Source organism: Lipophrys pholis (assembly GCF_963383615.2).
Source record: "Lipophrys pholis genome assembly, chromosome: 5".
In the NCBI taxonomy this organism is placed as follows: Eukaryota; Metazoa; Chordata; class Actinopteri; order Blenniiformes; family Blenniidae; genus Lipophrys; species Lipophrys pholis.
Window position 1 is genome coordinate 28,367,153 of NC_137628.1, and position 18,892 is coordinate 28,386,044.

The 18,892-nt window shown below is 43.1% G+C and overlaps 1 protein-coding gene across 1 annotated transcript in view; it reads right to left on the reverse strand.

Annotated features, from left to right (window-relative positions):
* LOC308109410 (uncharacterized protein) overlaps positions 1-18,287 on the reverse strand; it is a gene marked incomplete at its 5' end in the record, with an annotated part of 40,209 nt that extends 21,922 nt beyond the window's left edge. Inside the window, 5 exons of the mRNA XM_080462949.1 lie at positions 40-135; positions 281-426; positions 4,296-4,393; positions 6,154-6,205; positions 18,191-18,287. Of these exons, the coding sequence (XP_080319075.1) occupies positions 40-135; positions 281-426; positions 4,296-4,393; positions 6,154-6,205; positions 18,191-18,287 (489 nt within the window). The remainder of the gene's footprint in view (positions 1-39; positions 136-280; positions 427-4,295; positions 4,394-6,153; positions 6,206-18,190) is intronic.
* Between the last annotated feature and the right edge of the window lie 605 nt (positions 18,288-18,892).

Below are 18,892 nucleotides of genomic sequence, written 5' to 3' on the forward strand. Positions count from 1 at the left end.
GTGATGGATTTGTGTAGTTATTTAGTTAAATATACTCACTCCCACACGTCCAAATTCACACGCGAGGTCCAGCGGAGTTTTACCAGCTGTGTCTGAGATGCACGGATTTGACTGGTGTTGTAGTAACATCTCCGACTGTAACACACAGACACACACGCACACACCAATCTTACACATCTGCATCCCTTTACAACCGCATCCCATACATGCATCATCAAGGCCACATAATAAGCACACACACAGGCTCCAAACAATGTGACGCACACAAACACACAGTTACCCCATCGTAGTGTCCATGCTGAGCTGACAGGTGGAGCGGGATCTGTCCTTCGTCCGACTGTCCGTTGACTGACGAGCCTGCCTTCAGCAGCATTTTCATTGGCTCAGTCTTCCCCTGCCATGCAGCATAATGCAGAGGACGCATTCCTACACAAAACACACACAGACAGACGGACACGTACAAAAACACACAACGGAAGAGGAAAGCACAACAAACCACAGACGTACAAGACCAGACAAGTACATGCACACAGACACACAAAAATGAGAATATAAAGACACTTCAATACATGCAAATACACTTTATTTTCTGATTGCATCACAAAATTCATTTATCATGTGTCTTTTATTGGCAATTTACTCTCCAATGCTTAGCATATTAAAGGTTGAAATATAAATATTTTCCTGAGAGGTGAACTAGTATGTTTCAAAAAATTGAATTGTCCTTCATGGTTTTAAAGAATTGAAAAAGACTGTTTGGGTTTTGGACTGTTTGGATCGATATACAAGCACATAAAGAGCTAAATAAACTAGCAAAACAATCAGGATGACAACCGTTGGTTGCAGCTTAAAGGAAACGTAACTTTTGAGTCTGATGTGTGTCACTGCGCCAGCAGCTCAGTATCCCTCCTGGAAAGACAGTCCTACTGTGTTTGACACTCTTGGCTTTTGTAACCCTCGTAGTATTGTTTACGTAAGTGTCACGCTCATGGGACGCTCGAGACAAACAGCTACCAGACAGAGGTCAAGACAATCCCCACCAGGTTTTTAACATCAGAGAGCCTCGTGGGGACGCAGTCAACTCGGAACGCACCAGGATCCATGCAGAAAATGCAAGGTGGTGCCAAGTTCTGCTGAGCACAGTGCAGAAACGAACCAGCGTGGCTCCATTAGCAGCGCCTCCAACCAGCAGACACTAAACACCACTTTGCAGTAGTGGCTGCAAGAAGCAGTGGGCATGTTTCTCATGGCGGCCACCCAAGACCCTCCGGTCCTGATAACAGAGATGAGCCATGTCGTCAAGCTGAATATAATTTTTTTTTAAAAAAGCCTCCAGGGTCGGCTGGCATGAGGGAGGCCTGACTCAGAGAGGAGGTGCTGGCAGGATAAAGAGGCGCAGCAGCTGCATGAGTTACAGAATACTAAAGCTCAGCTATATGAAGATGACGGATGGCAAGTCACTTTGAGGAGGCCTCTAAGGTCTTTCAGTTTTTTCGTGATTTGGTACAAAAAGCACGGCCCTCAATCAGACTGTAAGAAAACGCAGAGAAATCTACAGTGCAGGTCATTAATCCATCACAGGGCAAACACAGAGACACAAAACCACAAACACTCATATTCACGCCTACAAGCTACTTTAGAGTCACTAGTTACCCTCAAATCCATGTTTTTGGACCGTATTCATTCATTCAAGCTAAAGATAAATACAAGTAACACTGATGAGCATGAAATGCGTCACATTTAAAACAAGATGAGCACCGACAATGAGGGCGTTTTTTAAATATATTTACATCTAAATGGGTTTTCTGTCTTTGGAAATATCCGAGCTCTTTTGCCAGAACTGTCCTGATAGGGTTGAAAAATAAAAAATAAAAAATAGAGCGGTTTTCCCCTTTTTCCTGTTTATGACGTCTCTATGTGTTTGTCCTGTGATGGACTGTCCAGCCTGTACCCAGCCCTGGCTTTAGTCAGCTAGGATTAGCTCCAGTGCCTCACCACCCAGGAAAAGTCCTGACATGACAGTGGGGAAAATGCCTCTGAGGCATGACAGTGGGGAAAATGCCTCTGAGGCATGACAGTGGGGAAAATGCCTCTGAGGCCACGTTTACACGTACCTGGGTATATGAAAAAACGGTGATAATTCTCTCCGTTTGGGCCGCGCATTTACACATAAACGCAGCTACGACTCACCGCAAACGAGGATTCCTGAAAACTCCGCCCACAGTGGAGATCTGGATGAACTCTGTGTCTCTGTTTGCATCGAAAGGCGGGTAGGCGAATATTTACGTCACAATTCGTGACGTCCTGTTTATTTTCCAGGATTCTGATTGGCTATCATGGCTTCATGCGTCTTGCTACACTGCCCCCTACAGGTTTAGCATGCTCATAGCAGCTCTGAAGCAGCTGTATATGTGGGTCAGTGTAAAATAAGATTGTTTTTTAAACGTAGAAAGGAAAATATTCGTGTTTTTTTAAAAACTGGGTACGTGTAAACGTGGCCCGAATGTGGTCTGCTGGAACTGTGAAGTGAAACAGACTTGCTATTTGTAACTAAAACAAACAAACAAAAGACTGACGTTAACAGTTAAATTTGAGAATGGCAGAAAAAGTATCAGTACAAAATGTGTGAACCTGCTGAGTTGTATTTTACATTCCCCTGTTGGATGATATATGTGACGACAAGCTTGTTTGTCTCTTTTCTGAACTCCGACAGCAGCCAATTTACTTGTTTGTAAATGTCATGTGAACCTAACTAGAAACTTCACGAGTTCTCAGTTGCATGAAGCATTAGCTGCAGCAATAATCTTTATATTCTGCTAATGCAGTTTAACATTAACTTGAGGTTTTTCTTTTTCTGGCCATCTAGCCAGGTTGTTTAGCTCAGTTTCTGTAACCACCAGCTCCTGGGGCCGCTGGTTAATTAGATAGAAAAGTCTATCAGCTTGCATTTTGGATTCCAAACTGTTTTGATCCAGGCAGGCTGTGGACACTGAACAGAGGCCACTGCCAATAAAACCAAAAATGTTATAGATGACCAGAAAACTGAATCAAAAGAGCTTTATTGTGAGGGGGAAAAAAATGCTGATGCTGAAATGCAGCCATGTGACAACCATCATTAGGTTTGTAAATACGAGCGACCGCTTCTTCATATTAGGATTAGATATTAGTGCTGCACGATGTCTAACGAGTACAATATGACTTGCAATAAATATATAAGTATATGATGGTGTTCATGCTTTAGGATTTAAACTTCTCTCTTCTTAGACATAATTTTAACCAGACTCATTTGGGCCTTGTTTGTTTGTTTTTTTAAATCCACATGGGTCTGCAGTTCCCACCAGCAGCATTTCAGAAGCAGCTGGTTGACGTTGTTGATTTTAGTCCGTTTTCCTTGAATATTTGTGTTTTTGATTTCTGTTACCGTTGCCACCAGGTATGAAATAATGAAGTGTTGTCAACACGATCTGGGGCAGTAGGGCTCGATCTGATTGGCCAAATATGTTGACATGCAACGGATGAATGCATAACGCATAGAAACGTGTAACTTATTAGTCTGCTTTGTAGTGTCTATTGAAAATATTGATATTACAATGACTATTAATTTGTAATCTATTGCACAGCCTTTAGTAGATTTATCCAATCACACTTGAAAATAACTGACTAAGATTGATTTTGTACTAATGTAGTGACTACTGTTTCACTGGTCTGGGAGTGGAGACACAAAACCGAGACCTCCACCACTCGGCGGGGGCTTCAGTTCAGTGCAGAACGACTGATCTGAGGTTTCCCTCTGCTGACAGACACCCATTGAAGTGGTGAGACCACCTGGTAGAGATGCCTGCCAGGTGTGTGCCTCTATTTAGAGACACACTTGGCATGAGTGACTGGGAGTGCAGAGACAGTAGGCCTACATTCTGGAGGGATTATAACTCCCATCTGCCCTGAGATTTTTTTTTTTTCTTCTTCTGCTGCTGGAATCAGCCATTGTGGGATGGAGATATTCGCTGCTCTACTTCCACTTGGCTCTCAATCCTGCCACCATGAAGTCTTCCTCCTCTGCTCTCCATTGTTTACTGAGCAAACAAATCTGTCACAACGCAAAAATATACTTTACAGAAGAAATATAACAGAATTTCCCACAAGCTTGCCGTTTATTACATAAGACGGTGTTATTTGTTACACACAGCGAGAAACACCTATTTGTTTTTCTTGTATTTTGGGCTTCATCGGTTTATTGTTTTCTGGGGAGACTCGTGTGTGTTTTGTCGTACCAATGAGACACTGTGGATTTTTACCTTTGTTGTCTTTGATATCCACTGCTGCCTGGGCCTCCAGCAGCAGAGAGATCAGCTCCTTGTTGCCACTCAGTGCTGCATGGTGCAGCGGCGACAGCCTTCACACAGACACAGATTACGTATAAAAATACACATATTCATATATGTAGTCTAAAACCTGAGCAGAACTTTGCTGAATTAATCTTCAGCGTACAGCTGCTCCGCCCCTCAGCTCAGTGTGAGCGACGGGAGGGGGGAAATGACCTACTTCCATTAATAAGCAATCTCTCTACCCCGGAGTCGAGCCTGCACACAGGGCATCTGTGTGTGTGTGTGTGTGTGCGTGTGTGTGTGTGTGTGTGTGTGTGTGTGTGTGTGTGTGTGTGTGTGTGTGTGTGTGTTTTGTGTGAGTGTGTCTAATAGTTCCCTGGTGAATATAAGAGCCAAGCCCTGGAGTCAAATCAACGACTCATCAGTCATTACACAAGGAGCTGAGTCCAATTATCTGATTCCAATCAACATAATAAAAAAGATCTTTTGCTATCCGATGGAGCCAAATGGAACACGGTCGTAAACCAAGCATGTGCACACAAAAAGCTCAACCAATCAGCAGTCTAAATATAGCCAAAATCCATAGTTGAACATTCAGGGTTGATAAGGGAACCTTTCTGAGCAAATTAGGAGCTGAGAAATGTTGGCTGTGCTTTAAGGTGACGATTACAGTGCTTAGATTAGAGCTGCTCAGTCCGCGGAATGTTTCAAAGACTGATTTCAGGCAGGAATTCATCACAACATAAGTGAGGGAAAACTATTTATTTATTCCCACTTGTTGACGCCTGCTGATCAAGACATGAATCAGCTCCCGAATAAAAAGTTCTGGTATTTCCATTTATCAAACTTTCAAACCAACGTCACAGATTCAACACAAAAAGAAGTTTTAAAAGTCTTTCTCGCTCTTCAGAGCCTGACAGACGAAAATCATCCATTATTTCACATGAAATCTGAAGTGGTCATTTAGCTAGTCTGTGACAATTTCTCACTCTCAGTCTTGATTAAAATGACTAGGTGCTTATCAGTCTTCTGCAGAGCTTGATAACTACTCATTCATTTAAATCAGAGGTATTGAATCTAAGAATCTAAAAATAGGCAAGACGCAGGATCTCTGGACCTACGGGGGGGTTTCAAAGTGTGGTGAGGGGGGGAGAAAAGATCGAGGGATCCTTTTGAGAAGCGATCATGAAAACAAAACATAACATAACTGAAGGATAAAACTATTATTTCATTAAAACACACAAATGATAGAGCGAAACCGTTGGTGTAACAGTTTTGACAATATGGCTTAATGATCCCAAAAATAGCTAACAATAATATCTTCCAATGTAAAAATCATTGGGCATCCTGCCAAAGAGACAACGTACGTCTCATTCTCTCATACTGCGACAACTTATGACTTTTAGGTGTATATTTAGATGAAAATAACTTGAACATGCTTATTTGACACTTAGATAGGAGTAACAAAGTTCTGTACTTTAAGTTTTCAGGAGCAAAAAAGCTCAAATTGATGAAATAAAACATGTTAATTGAATTTATTTTAATCTAATCACATCACATCCCCTGAGATAAAACGTCTTACACTCACGGTGCCAGAATCTGAGTGAATCAGAGTTAGTCTGATGTAATGTTAATTCATTTATTTGATTCTGTAGCTACTGACTAATGTAATCAATAATTCTGTAGTAAGCTTCTTTTTGTTTTAGGGAAAACAAAAAAGGGGGAATGAATAAAACAAGGAAGAAACAGAGCAGAGAAGAAAAGAGCTGCAATAATCATGAGGAGGGATTACAAGACAATGCAAATTGGAGAGGTTGTTGCTTCTCACCCATCTGCATCCTGGATGTTCACGTTCACCCGCTTTGCAGCTCCGAGGAGCTCTGGAGAGAGACACAAAGAGGAACAGACGCATTTTCAAATCAGTCAAAAATGAAAGTTTAGTTCAGAGAGTCTGTCCTATGTTCGACACATATCCTAACATATCCATTTCATTACATTTCACTTTCTGCTGGAAACGGGACATTTTCATACATGTGACCTCATAAAAAAGGTTCTATGTTCTTCCACAACAGCTAAAACATGCGCACTAAAAGGATATTTGTGACATTTCATACACATTATTATAATTCAAAGGCAATTTGGAAGCAAGCATAAAAATAAGATGCAGAAAACATCTAGTTAACAGTGAAGTATTTGAGGATGTAACCTCTCATGAAACCAGTTTCACACGTTTGATCACAGATAACACAAAGAGGTGTTTTGAACTTCCCTCAGTGTTTGACTTTACCTCCAGGCTCCAAATTTAACACTTAAACATGACAGAGGCATTGATCTTTCCATCTGTCTCCTACAAAAAAAACATGTAAGCCAAGATGATTAACTATTCCTATACATCTCTTGTATTACAAATGTGTCCGTAGATTTAGGAGTGAGTTCACATGTACCCGGGCTTTTCCAAGAAAAGATATTTCCCCCTCTACGACACAAAGAAAATCTTCACTGACACGGACCTGCATATACAGTATATCTGGTTCAGAGCTACTATGAACAGCCGAACCTGTAGGGGGCAGTGTAACGAGAAGCAAGAAGCCACGGTAGCCAATCAAAATCCTGGAAAAAAAACATAACGTCACACCTACCCTGCTTAAGATGCAAACAAAGACACAGAGTTCATCCAGATCTCCACTGTGGCCGGAGTTTTCAGGAATCCTCGTTTGTGGCGAGTCGTAGCTGTGTTTATGTGTAAACGTGCGGCTCAAACGCAGAGAAATATCACCGTTTTTTCAGATACCCGGGTACGCGTAAACGTGGCCTAAGTGAGAAGATTCTGGTATTTAACACTTCCTAGGTGGATAAAATGTAGACCACATAATTGTTCCAATCAATCAATCAATCAATCAATCAATCAATCAATCAATCAATCAATCAATCAATCAATCAATCAAGCTTTATTTATATAGCACTTTTAGTACAAAATAACAAAGTAAGGCAAAGAATTGGGCCTACAACTGAGCCTTGGGGCATACCGCATTTGATATGGTGACTCCCTGAGGAGCACGATTAGATGTACTTATGTATATTATCTATGAGCCAAATGTATATTTTCACACTGGTGCATTTCAGTAGAGCCTCACTGTTCTAAATCTTCAACAAATACAACTCTCTCGAACCTTGAGATTAAACTTCACGCTAGAAATCGTGTCTATGTTCTACATTTGAACCAGTTCACATATAAAATGCATTTTTTTAGGCATCAGAAAAGTGTGTATTACTGTTTCTATTCATACATTATAAGAGAAATGTAAAAAAAAAAAAAAAGTCTTATCATAACTTCTCAAAGGTCCAAGGTGACCTTCTCACATCAAGATCAGGAATCTCTTGACATAATGCAATAAATGTATATGGAAAAAACAGTACGTCAATGTCGAGTCAATTAATTGACTAGTTTCTGTGTGTGTCTTTGACCTGTTGTATGTATTCACAAAGTTTGGGTGTATTAGTGTGTACGTGTGTGTGTGTGATGATTTGACTGATTATGTGAAAGTGCACGTGTGCGAGTGTGTGAGCGAAAGATAAGATTGGTATAAGTACATCAGACAAATAGAAAGAGCAGAAATGGAGAGACGCATTCACAAAAAAACAAAAATCATTCTGAACAGGACACAGAAAAAAAAGCGGCTTGTTTGTCTTTCTGGTCCTACTTTTTTTTCTGTGTGTGTGTGTGTGTGTTTGGTCAAACCCTCATAATCCACGGGCTGTAATCTGTAGCCGTTCTGTAATCTGGGGAAAAGCTTCTCCCTCTCCCTGCAGCTCGATCTGCACTTCATCCCTTCATCCTGCTCTCACACTCTAATTTTCCCTGTAATTTGCTAAAGAGCGCGTGCTGATTGGGAGTTCTGCTGCTTCTGTTTACACTCTGCAGCTGACATCATCTTCTCACGTGTGTGTGTGTGTGTGTGTGCGTGCGTGCGTGCGTGCGTGCGTGTGTGTGTGAGAGTGTGAGGGAAATTGTGGGTCCCCCCCATCAACGTATCTTGGATTAAAATAAGACCCATCCCTTCCCCCCAGCTGATGAATCAATGAGAACAGATATCTGTGTCACCGTCAGACAATCACCGGAGCCACATGAACCCACAGTCTGACCACCAAGCTCCTTTATGACCACCAACTCAGTTATTCTGATGAATTTTGCATCATGGATTATCCACATTTCTGCTCAACATTGTTGTAAAAAAAACAATAAAACACTTGATGTTCACCAAAAAAACAAAACAAAAACCAAAAAAAAATAGAGGGATTGTTGCACAATGAACGAAACAGTTTAATCCCAATATTGGATTGAGAATACAGCAAAAAAACAACAACCGGTCGCATACTGAAACCGAGAAAATACTGCAAAAAAAATCTAACTATGAATAAAGCAAGCAGCAATATTGAAAAACAGGAACATGTTCACCACTGAGTAGCACCAGCGCTTTGCAGGTCTGGGATTGAAAGCAGTTAAACTGTTATACATTTAATTGTGGGGAAAAAACAACAATTCAAGTTTTCCCCCATCATTTGATATTTCATCTCTTTTGAGTTCAAACTGTGTCAGATGTCATTTTAGTTCGGATTTGTTGTTAATTTGGTTTAATGTTGTCTTGCTGAACAAAAACAACAAAAAAACCTTCCCTTGGAAAGGCGTGGTCGAGATGACGACATACAGTATGTCGCTCCAAAAATCTGTTAATATTGTTCAGCATTAATGGAGCCTTCACAGATGTGCAAGTCACTCATGCCATGTGCACTAATGCACCATAACATCACAGATGCTGGATTTTGAACCTATAGCAAGCTGGATGGTCCCTCTGTTCTCTGGCGGAGGACACAGGCTTCATCGCTTCAGACAAAAAAACTAAACACATTTTCATTGGTGCGATTCGTCTTAAAAGTACTTGTTTACACATGATTTCTTATTTCCATGGTGGAAATACAAAAACCATCTACATTCTTCCGATAAGTGTTTTTTTTTTTTTTTTTTTTTCTAAATAAGCTTTCTGGAGCTCTGGCAGCATTTTCATCACAAACTCATGTTTGTTTTGAATGGAGAGCTGCCTGAGGGCGCCACAGTCAGGCCATCCAATACTGGCTTCCTGCCTTGTCCCTTCACATCAAGCACATTAACTGAATCTTTAATATTATACTCCACAAATAATAAAAGGCCCAATTTTTTATTTTTTTTGGCAAAGCTTACATTCCAAAGCTTTTTTTTTTTACTTCTCTTATACTCGAATATTCGTTCTACATGTGGGATGATCCACGTTCTTTTAGAATGACATTGCTTTTCCAGTCTTTGGTTGATTTTGGCCAAAACCTTTGAAAATGAAATATAATTAGTCCATCCATCTTCTTATACCGCTTCTTCCTCTGCAGGGTCGCAAGGCACAGTGTTTGGTCAAGTTACTTGGAAATAGTAATTAGTTACTGATTACTTCCCTGACAAAGTAATCCAGTGACTTTACTGATTGTTAAATGATTGTGAAAACTTACTGCACAAAGTGAATACGCTATGAAGCAATAGACCCTTCAGCCTTGTTATATTCGTTCTGCAGATTTCATCATATAAAACTGAAACAAATGAAAGTCTTTTTTTAAAGCCTGTTTTGTTCATTTCAATCTTTCAACTTTATGCACTTTGCATCGAGCAGAAGTTTAATTAAATGCAACAGCCTCTGACTTGAATGATATCGTTGAACATTTAAATCAATTTTATGCACATTCCAGCATATTTCAATGAAATAAAGCAAGTATTTCTTCTGTGAACATGTGTTTTTGCATATTCCAGCGTACAACATATAAAACTTTTTGTGCATATCCTACTTCATTGGAATAGATAAATGAAGGACATAGTCTCTCCTGACTATATAGCAAATGATTAACTGTGCCACCGCTTATATCATTACATTATATAGTCACAATAATTATTTTCAGCATCATATTAACATTTCAAGTTTCCAAGATTTTCACATATTTGTTTTTATCCAACCTTCAAAATTTCTTACATTTGAGGTGGATTATTTTGTTGCTGTAACATTTTTTCTTGGGCATAAATCATAGACTGTCTATTTCCGACCTTTGTGTCGTACATGCATTTGTAGGATGAGCATTGAGAAGGAAGGTTGGCGCCCATGGAGAACGTGCCAAATCTTCTCTGGCAGTTTATTCTGCTGTTGCTGGTTCACTTGGGTTTAGTTTCTGGTACGACGATGCCGGCAGTCCTGACCTCAGACACACTGAACCCCTTGTGGGCTCGTCTTGGGCGAACTGTTGCTGCCAGTGACACCGACACAACCATGTTGGCTGACTCGAGACAAATGCTGGTTGATAAATGGGAAGCCATCACACAGCAGAGTGTAACCGCATGACCACCATGAGGAGGAGGAAGTGGAGGAGGAGGAAGTGGAGGAAGTGGAGGAAGTGAAGGAGGAGGAGGAGGTGCCAGGCTGTTGATGCTGAATGGTTCCTCCACTACTGAGGCTCTGGTTCATTCGGGCTTCAGATACTGGATTCATCAAGTATTTTCACAGGAGATCTGACGATTTTCGATGAACTCATATATATACTGCTGCTCATCCCACAAATGCACTGGCTTCACAAATGTGGCACCGCTAAAAACAGAATTAAGCAGGCTTTTCATCAGCCACCCGAACTGGGCTGCATTTAATACGGCGGCTGACGTATATGTTGCATCACTCTGTCCTCAAACAACCCAGCTTCTCCTTTGTTTTAAGCGCTGCTTTGAGAGCAGCCTCCGATCTTTACCCTCATTAGTTCATCTGCGTCTCATTCGATCAGCTACTTGGGAGATTTTCAAAAAAAATTTGAATTCATGTATTTGCCGTCACAAGTAAGAACTTCTTGTTTGTGCACAATTATAACGACTTTGTGATGGTGTCAGTGGCTCGGGGGTTTAAATTTTTTTTTTTTTTAATGTTAATTCAGCTCACAACATTGCAATTGAGCCCATGGTTACCGCGGTAACTACTCCATGTGCAACTTTTGCATGCCGTCAATCACTTGTCTGGGATATCATTTCACTGCGTCTCCCTCAGACTGTAACTATAGCCCTATCAAGAATGTGCTTGACATGAAATCCCATCATTTTAAATTTGAAACTCTTCAATCCGAGCTGACAGGACCAGCGAGGCAGCAGTTGCTCGCTGGAGGAGAAGCGGTCGTGATTATGACGGTGCACATTCCCCAAACCTCAGGAGAGGTTGAAGTGGAGGGTTTCTCAGGGGTCCTCATTACCGGGGATATTCTGAAGTCTTGTTTCCATCACCTCTGACTTTGCCTGTCGTCACACATTTGGGGTTTGAGCGTAACACGCAGCCTTGACAAAATGCAGGCACTCACTACATCTTTTCTTATTCTGTCTTCACATAATCGCACACAAGGAGCATATTACAGCAACCTGGACTCCCTTAAGTTTGATTTACTAAAACTGTGATGGAGGACACACCAAGGCCCTTTAAACTAAAAGCACTGAGCAAATTCCTAGATCTGCTTTAAATTGAAAGAAGTGTCATATTGTGGGTTTTATTTTTCTATTCTTCTCTGTGATCCCTGGCAGCTACCCTTGGGGGTTCAAGACCCCATTTCTGAAACCACTGTGCAAATGGACCAGTAAAGGTACAAACCATGATGTGTATAGAGCATCCATCCATCCATCTTCTATACGTGATGCCAGGCACACAGTCTGAGCTTTAAAATAAAAACTACCATCAGTGATAATAATAAAAAAGAAGCCTTGTAACAGATTACCAAACACCTGCAGAGCTCTGATCTCAGCATCAATCCAAGATCACATGGAGAGAGAGATGACACTGAGGCCGACTGAGGAAGTTCCGCCAAACCAAAAGCTTTTTGGTTGATGAAATGGGTCTGTGGTGTAAACAAATGGATGTGTACATCGGTGAAAAACATTCCACCAATGAACATGTGCGGCAAAGAAGGTACAAGCTTGGGCAAGTTTTGCCAGCATTGGGTATTTGAAATGCAGCCTTGACACTGAAAAACAGCCTAAATTCACAGAAGAAGAAGTGTGACGATTTCTCAAAGTTGAATAAAGAAGGATCTCGAAGAACTGTGAGCAAGTGTGCCTGGAGAACTGGTGATAATGCACATTATTTGAAATGTAGAATTAATGCACTGCACCACGTGTTGTAGCTTTCTTGAAATACGTTTGCGCAAATATTAGATCGTAAACTACATATGTTTTTCTATTGCAGCTGTTTTTTTTATTACTATTGATAGTATCAAGTCCAATTTTTAGTAGGAGTTGCACCCTAAAAGCGAACCCAGTGCGGGTCACTTTACTTATATTAACAAACATGAAGGTGGTGTAACATGTAATTCTATAAAGAATGGAGGCGAGGACAACATTTCCAGCTATACATTATTTTAGGTTGCAAATAGCAAACATCAATAGCCTTGAAAGACACAATAACCCTGCCAGGCACTGCAATGTGAAAGAAAAAAAAAGGTCTTTTACAATTCTGAACAAAGAAAGACAGTGCATTGCTTCAACGTGAAAGAGATACAATTATGATAAGTATGATCTCATATCTTTGAGATAAAGAGCTTTATTTTAACTGAGCCGGAGATAAGAAAAGCATTTCCAATGGTTTAAGAAGATCTCTTATTCCCACGTTTCTTTTAATGTTACGTAGATGCAAGTGAGACCCTTTTAGTCTGAAAGGATCCAAAACTTTAAATATCACCTTTGAGGACAAAGTCTGAGGCCAGTGACCCCAAACTGAAAATAGATGTTTGGTGTGGTAAAAACTATGATGACCAACAATGAAGTGATCTTGTTAGTGTCCATTAAAGTGTAGCTGAGTGTTAGATCACCCAGATAGGACCACAGGGCTGCACACTGTTGTACCCGGTGGCAGGCTCCATTATCATGATGACCAAGCACTCTATAGATTATTCCGCGGTGATCACACATGCGTTCGATGCGTCTCTCTCTGGTTTTCTGTGTTTATTCAGCTTTGAAAAGTTTGTTCTGTTCTTTTTCTTCTGTTAACTGCCCTTGATGACACCAGTCACCATTTTTTCTTTGCAGGTCCGGTAAAATGTGAATTATTTAGCCATCGTTCTTTGGGGGAACAGACAAATTATCAAAATACCATGAGATCTGTTACTGAATTAAACCAGCATTATCCTCTAAGTCATTTAAATAGACTTACAACTAATAAAAGATTCATAAATGTCAGTTTTCCTTTATAAAAATGCCAAAAATCTAATTTGTTGCGGCAAATTGGTATAGTTTGAAGTGGATTTTATTTTGTTTTATCTACCCAGTAAATATTCAAAGTCTTGTAAGAGAGAGCTGCTTATAGTGCGCTCGTTATTAGATGTAATTAAAACACTGGTGGATTTATGATCAGTGGGAAACGTTTGGACACAACGAGCAACCAAAGACCTGAAGAAGTTACTGCACCTGGCAAAGAAACAATCCAACCCACTATTAAAGAGCAAATCTGGGTTTTTTTGAGTTGATGGTTTGAGCAAGACCAAACATATTTGAAGTGAATATGATCTGCAGAGTAAAGAGAAAGAAAAAAGAAGAATAAATATCACCCGTTTCAACATTCTGCTGTGTTTAGTCCGAGCAGCCAGTCGTGCAAATTAAAGGGGGTCACATTATGCAAAATTCACTTTCTAATGGTTTTTCCAACATTCCATACCTGGAATGACGCCCCAGAAGTGAAGACAGTCTGTCCTCTGTTTCCCTGACTTGTTTCAGTTTTTAAAAAGTGTGTTGCTCCAACCAGCCAATCAGAAATCAAACCCTATAGAGTGTCATCGGGGGTTTAGCCAATCACAATCAAGCTAGGCTCTCCCTTTGACTCCTCCCACAATTAGGCAGCTCTGCTCTGGCACATGGCACCACGAGAGGAAGTACTTCCTCCTCTTCCCAAGATTGGCATGTGTGGGCGGAGCCAGTCCAGCTCACACAGACACAGCAGATTCTGAATGCAGCTCCTATGATCCAATATTCAAATGGAGGAAAATCAAGGAAAAGCTAGAAACTTTGAATAGAAGGTTTGTGGATGAACAAGACAGTGTGAAAGTGCTGAAAAGCTGGATAATATGACCCCTTTAAAGTTGGTATATGTCAATGACTTGCATGTTACACAGATAAAATATACAGAAAACATCCAGATACTGAGGACCACCTTGAACTATACGCTTGTAAAAAGAAAAAGAAAATAGACACTTTCTAAAATAGAGAGCAGACCTGTAAACTGTGGTGAGATGGTGAGGCGGTGAGGTGAGGTGGTGAGGTGAGGTGGTGAGATAGTGAGGTGAGGTGGTGAGGAGGTGAGATGGTGAGGTGAGGTGGTGAGGGAGTGAGATTGTGAGGTGGTGAGGTGAGGTGAGATGGTGAGGTGGTCAGATAGTGAGGTGGTGAGGTGAGGCAGTGAGATGGTGAGGTGGTGAGATAGTGAGGTGAGGTGGTGAGGAGGTGAGATAGTGAGGTGAGGAGGTGAGATAGTGAGGTGAGGTGGTGAGGAGGTGAGGTGGTGAGATGGTGAGGTGGTGAGGGAGTGAGATTGTGAGGTGGTGAGGTGAGGTGGTGAGATGGTGAGGCAGTGAGATGGTGAGGTGAGGCATTGAGGTGGTGAGATGTTGAGGTGAGGTGGTGAGGTGAGATGGTGAGGTGGTGAGATGGTGAGGTGAGGCATTGAGGTGGTGAGATGTTGAGGTGAGGTGGTGAGGGAGTGAGATTGTGAGGAGGTGAGGTGGTGAGATGGTGAGGTGAGGTGAGATGGTGAGGTGGTGAGATGGTGAAGCAGTGAGATGGTGAGGTGGTCAGCTGGTGAGGTGGTGAGGTGTAACTGTCAGTGTTTAGCTTCACCAGAATGTTTTGTCAAATCAGAGATCATGGGGGGGTTCCAGGGTTAATAGGCTGGGAACCACTGCACTAAACTGCTAATAGTGCAGTCCTTCATCCTAATCAGCAAATCTCAGAAATCTCAGTTCCATACGACAAAAACAGGACAAAGTATAGAAATAAGGATCAGTAGGGTCAGAAATGGCCAAGTTGAGTGTAGCAAAGAAAAACTGCAACTGTTGGTTTTGGACATTGAGTTGGATGAAACAAAAATCAACATACAGTGACATCATGAGCAAGTTTAACATGTTAACTGTATGTAAACACAACAATGTACGTGTGTGTACTACTTCTGCATTAAAAACTCCCTGATTTTGGTCATAAAATGTGATCTGATATATAAAACAAGTTTCTGCAATGCTGTGCTCAACCTGATAACACACAAACAATTCCAATTGATCGTGTCTTTAATGAACACAGTCAATAAACATTCAGGAGGCTGATGTGGAACAACAGAGCTAATGGGAGTCAGGGGCTGGCAGTCTTGAATTACAATCAGTGAAAACAAACGTGAGACAGGAGTGGCGCACATTCCAGCTACAAAAATTAGATCAATTATGATCAAATCATTTTAACAGATTCATGTCTCTTTGTAGTTTATTTTCTTTCAGTGTACACACTTCTTTTCTGAAGTGCACTTGTTCGGCAGATTTCTATTTTGGAAATATTTGTATTTCAACGGTGTTGTCACTGCTTACAAAAATTTCTGGGATTAATGATGAGCACGTGGTTGGTTGGCGGCATGTGTTGACCTTCAAACTGCAGCCACGCCAGCAGTTCCCTACCGTCTCCATGCTTTATGCTAAGCTAACCGGCCAGCAGGACGGGCGCAACGCTCGAGTTTCCTGCCAATCGACCTCTACAAGAGAGTCACAACAGGTTGAACTTCTCTCCGTCGAACTGGAGACGTAAAGTGAAGATTATTGAACAGTAATGTAGAGGGTGAGAGCGCCGTGGCGGAGTGGAGTGGCGAAGCGCGGCCCTGTCCTCTCCTCAATCCCTATAATCCCTCACATCAATTTGTGGCGTTTTGACTAACAGCCACTATCGTGACTCCGCCCCCCCCCCACCACACACACACACACACACACACACACACACACCTCACACACCCCTCTAACCTGACACACCGCTGCTCTAAACTTCATTAGCATACTATTAATAATACAAACGCAGTCAGGCACATGACTAACACCCAATGTGTCAAGTGTGGGTCTGCGTACGCTGGCCTGTAATGAGTGTGTGTGTGTGTGTGTGTGTGTGTGTGTGTGTGTGTGTGTGTGTGTGTGTGTGTGTGTGTGTGTGTGTGTGTGTGTGTGTGTGTGTGTGTGTGTGTGTGTGTGTGTGTGTGTGTGTGAAGTCAACAATCCTCCAGCAGAGAAACCTGGCTTCCTGTTTAATTATTCACACATGAACCAGGAGTCAAACACATGCATACAAGTATACACCCTCAACCCCCCCCCCCCCCCCCCCCCCCCCCCCGTCTGACACTTCCCCTGTTTATATACCTCTCCCCATCCATACCTCAGAATTTCACTCTTTCTGTGGTGCACCCTTCATCCTCACCCTCATCTCCCTCACCCTCAGTCCACTACCCCCCCCTCCCTCTTTGTCAGTGTGCAGTGGACTGAGCGCTCAGAGCTGATCTGTTCTGGCATTTGAGGAGACGCATTTTTCTTTTCCATGGCAGGAATGTTCAGAGACAAACATGAAGCAGGCAACAAGAGGAGGAGAGGAGAGGAGAGGAGAGGAGAGGAGAGGAGAGGAGGATAGAGATAACAGGAAGAACGTGAGCAGGAGAGACAGGATGAGGAGACAAGACCAGAGGAGATAAGAAAGAGAAGAGGTGAGCAGAAAAGAGGAGACAGAGGCGAAAGGGAAAGCGGGAGTTATGGAGGGGACAGAGCATAAAAGGGTGGAGAGGGCAGAGGAGAGGACATAAGAGTGTGAGAAAAAGGGGGATGGAATAAGGAGAAGGGAGGAGGGAGAAGAAGAGAAGAGGAGGGGACCGGACGGAATGAGACCGGAGGGAACGAGCGGCGAGGAGAGGAGAGGGATGGAGAGGAACCTCGTGGTGAAACGGGAGAGGAGGAGAGCAGTTTCCAAGGCTGTAATTGAAATCTAATTATCACCTCGAGTCCCAGCTGACTACATGTCAGGCACCCGCACACACGCGTGCACGTATACAAGCGCCACATGTGTGTGTGGCGGGCGAACGTCTGCACGTGTGCACTTACGATCATCACATTATTACCACCAACATCTGGCGTCTTCACACACCAATAATCCCCCTGTCCCGACAGCAGTGTGGGACCTTTAGTGTACTTCCACCTCCTCTCCCTCTCCTCTCTCTCTCTCCCTCCCTCCCTCCCTCCCTCTCTCTCTCTCTCTCTCTCTCCACACACACACACACACACACACACACACACACACACACACACACACACACACACACACACACACACACACACTTTTTTGTGCATTCATGCAGACACAAACACCGAGACGGTCAATTGTGGTAAACGGGATGACAAGCATCCCTAATTTCTAATTACATCTTGATGACTCTTCTCACACTTGTGCAACGTCATCACTACCATCCTTTCTACGTCATAGCACACCACGCATACACACATAGAGAGAGAGAGAGATGTGCGTGTGCACACACACACTTGGGCTAAATGGCATCACATCAGATTTAGCCTGCACTGTCCTGACCTGGTAATGACAGTGTGTGTGTGTGTGTGTGTGTGTGTGTGTGTGTGTGTGTGTGTGTGTGTGTGTGTGTGTGTGTGTGTGTGTGTGTGTGTGTGTGTGTGTGTGTGTGTGTGTGTGTGTGTGTGTGTGTGTGTGTGTGTGTGTTGTGGAGAGAGAGAGAGAGAGAGAGAGAGAGAGAGCCAAGAGGATGGAGGGATACTGACTGGCTTTCCCGGCCGTGGTCTCTGTAGAAGCCGCTGAGCTGTCAGCAAGTCCTCGGTCTTGACGGCCTGGAGCAGCTCCTGGTCCTTCCCCATGTCCCCTCCGTCCCGCCTCGGTCCGCCCGGTCCCGCTCTCTTCCTCTGAGCGCCCCTCTCTCCTCCGTTAATCCGCTGCTACATCCTGCCGCCGCTCCCGGCCTCCCGCTGGAGCTTGAGGCGCGGAGGGGATGGATGCTGCCCGGGACTTGGGTGCTCCGGTTCGTCCAGCGCAAAGTCCCTCTGCTCTGCCTCCTTCTCCTCCTGCACGCGGTACCACCGACACACAGCCGACCAGTGACCGACCGAACGGACCTCGCGCTCCCCGTCCGCGCAGTAACACACGCGACAGATTCCACAGATTCTCTCCGCGTGACGATTTCACCGGGTCTACGTGCGTGCCCGTGCGTGGAGACGGTGGAGCGCGAGCGCCCTCCTGCACGGCGGGTCGCTCGAGCCCGCAACGGAGAAACCTCACGAGTCCTCAATCCGCAGGATAACACGCGCGGGTCGCTGATGTTTAACGTGTGACCGTTATCGCCCCCGCGGTGCTGGACCTGCACGCGCTTAATCCAACGCGCGCACACACGCGTGCACGCTTACTCTCTCTCTCTCTCTCTCTCTCTCTCTCTCTCTCTCTCTCTCTCTCTCTCTCTATATCACTC